The sequence below is a fragment of the Numida meleagris genome, chromosome 26 (assembly GCF_002078875.1).
Source record: "Numida meleagris isolate 19003 breed g44 Domestic line chromosome 26, NumMel1.0, whole genome shotgun sequence".
In the NCBI taxonomy this organism is placed as follows: Eukaryota; Metazoa; Chordata; class Aves; order Galliformes; family Numididae; genus Numida; species Numida meleagris.
The window spans coordinates 2,792,468-2,794,685 of NC_034434.1; the positions used below are offsets into that span (position 1 = coordinate 2,792,468).

At 50.1% G+C, this 2,218-nt stretch overlaps 1 protein-coding gene across 2 annotated transcripts in view; it reads left to right on the top strand.

The window, feature by feature from the left end:
• Window positions 324–2,218, top strand: part of HOXB9 (homeobox B9) — a 5,811-nt gene continuing 3,916 nt past the window's right edge. The window contains exons 1-2 of one of the 2 annotated variants that reach the window (XM_021378108.1): window positions 324–904; window positions 1,123–1,200. In XM_021378108.1, coding sequence (XP_021233783.1) covers window positions 397–904; window positions 1,123–1,200 — 586 coding nt within the window. In that variant the 5' untranslated portion in view covers window positions 324–396. The remainder of the gene's footprint in view (window positions 905–1,122; window positions 1,201–2,218) is intronic. The other variant, XM_021378109.1, reaches the window with a different exon arrangement.

Consider the following 2,218-nt stretch of genomic DNA (forward strand, 5'->3'; position numbering starts at 1 on the left):
CCCCCCCTCCCGGATCCCCCCCCCACAACGTTTCAACAGCAAAATCTACGAAGGGAGATATTAGCCCCAGCTCTGCCCGTTTCGTGGCTTTTCTAAACTCCTGACGTTTTGCAACATTGCATAAACATAAAACAATCCATCCTTGATATGGAATGCAAGGGCGGATGACAGCGCAGCGCAGCCCCCTCGGCTTCGATTGATTTACGCCGAGACTGACGCTTTATCAGGCACACGAAAAAAGTTTGACCAATCATTTTGCTGGGAGCTCACAACACAGCAGCCCAACTGTACTTTGTTGGCTAGGAAGTTCGAGAAGGGGGTAGAGTACAAATCTAGATCTGTCCTATATATTTTTTTTTTCCCTTCATTGAACCGTGCTTTGTATGATGTCTGAGAATGTCCATTTCTGGGACTCTTAGCAATTACTATGTCGACTCTATTATAAGTCATGAAAGTGAAGACTCGCCTTCAGCTAAATTTTCATCTGGGCAATATACAAGTTCCAGGCAAGCTGGGCACAATGAACATCTAGAATTCCCCTCTTGTAGTTTTCAGCCAAAACCTCCAGTTTTCAGCGCCTCCTGGACTCCTTTGAATCCACATTCTTCTGGTACCCTTCCTGCCGTCTACCATCCATATATTCAACATCAAAGCGTCCCATCTGATAGCAGGTATCTACGGAGCTGGCTGGATCCAGTGCCCAGAGCAGAGACCCTCCCCGGGCAGGGATCTGTTAAGGCTGAGCCGCTGCTGGGCCGTCCCGGGGATGTCCATAAACAGGGAACACAGGAGTACAATTTAGAAACTTCTGCTGCAAGGGAAGGGATCGTTTCCAATCAAAGGCCCAGCTTCGAGGACAATAAAGTTTGTGAAGGAAGCGAAGACAAAGACAGAACAGATCAAAGTAAGTTATAAAAGTGAGGAAGTAAACAGTATAAAAGCTGGAGGAGGTGCAATAAAAGGGGACAATGCTGCGTAAAGTTTAAAATCAGGGCTTAAAGAAAACTCTCAGATGGCTGATGCCAACCTAAGGGGAGAGCTGGGGAGGGGAGAGGGGTGGCATTGTTTCTGCGGAGAAATACAAATAAAAATTAAAACGAGCGTCGTCTCCGACCAAAACAGAGTCCAGAGCGGACAAAAGCTGGATCGAGTCGTCCTCTTTCCTACAGAGCGCTGACTCCGGCAGCGGAGATCACTGCTGTAAGCGGGAGTGAGGGTGTGCGGGGCTGCGGGCGGAGGGAGGGAAGGGACCGGGGGGGAGCGGGGAAACGTCGGGAGAAAGGACCGGGAGCGGAGAGCGGGGGGCTGAGGTCGGGGGAGAGGGGAGAAGGGGAAAATCGCGGAGGAAAAGTTCACGTGGGGGGGGAAGTCAACAGCGGCGGGGGCTTTTCCGCGCCCGCTGCGCTGCGCTACCCCGGCAGATTGCGGGCTCGGGGCTCCCCTTCACCTCGCGGGGTTTTGGGTTTTGTTTTTTTTTTGCTTCTGCTGCTGAGTTTCGGTCGTGGGTGCATTCGCTGTGCGTGTTTCGCTTGGTTTCCTTTTCCTGTTTTTTTTCTTTTATTTTTCTTTTTTCTTTTATTTTTATTGCGCGCGGTCGCTTATTTCTCTTTCAAATTGTTCGTTTCTTAGTGCCTCAGCTCGGGGTCTGACCATTTCAAAGCCAAAATGCGACCATATCCAAACTCCCTCCGAGTTTTAGAAAGAGAGGGAGAGAGAGAGAGGAGTGCTTCCAGCTTAATTAGCTCTTTACTTGTAATGTAGCCAGATTAGAGGACAGCTAAACTTCAGCGTGTGCCTTTTCAGTGCCTTGGTTTCTCTTTTATTCCCCCTGAAACGCGGGGGGAAAAAAAAAAATCCTTGGAAGCATTTATTAATATTATAGTTAACGCTGGTGGTAATATGCGTTGTTATTGTCACTAAAATGACGAAAGGGAGTTTGAATGAGAAAGAATGGGTGTCTTCACCCCGGGCCGGTTCGGTTGGTACCTGGGGTCCATCCGGAAGGTGGAAGGGCTGTGCGGGAGGAGAGGGGGAATCTTGGCTCCAGCCCCGGAGCCGTGAACGCTTCGCATTGAAAGCCGAAGTTGTGCGAAGTGTTGGGCTGGAAACGGCAGAGAAAGCCCCCGCCAAGGGCACAGTGTGCAGAGCGTGTGCAGGACACCCTGGCACGGTCATTCCCTGAATTAACTTCATTTGGGTTTTTTTTTTGTCACCCCCC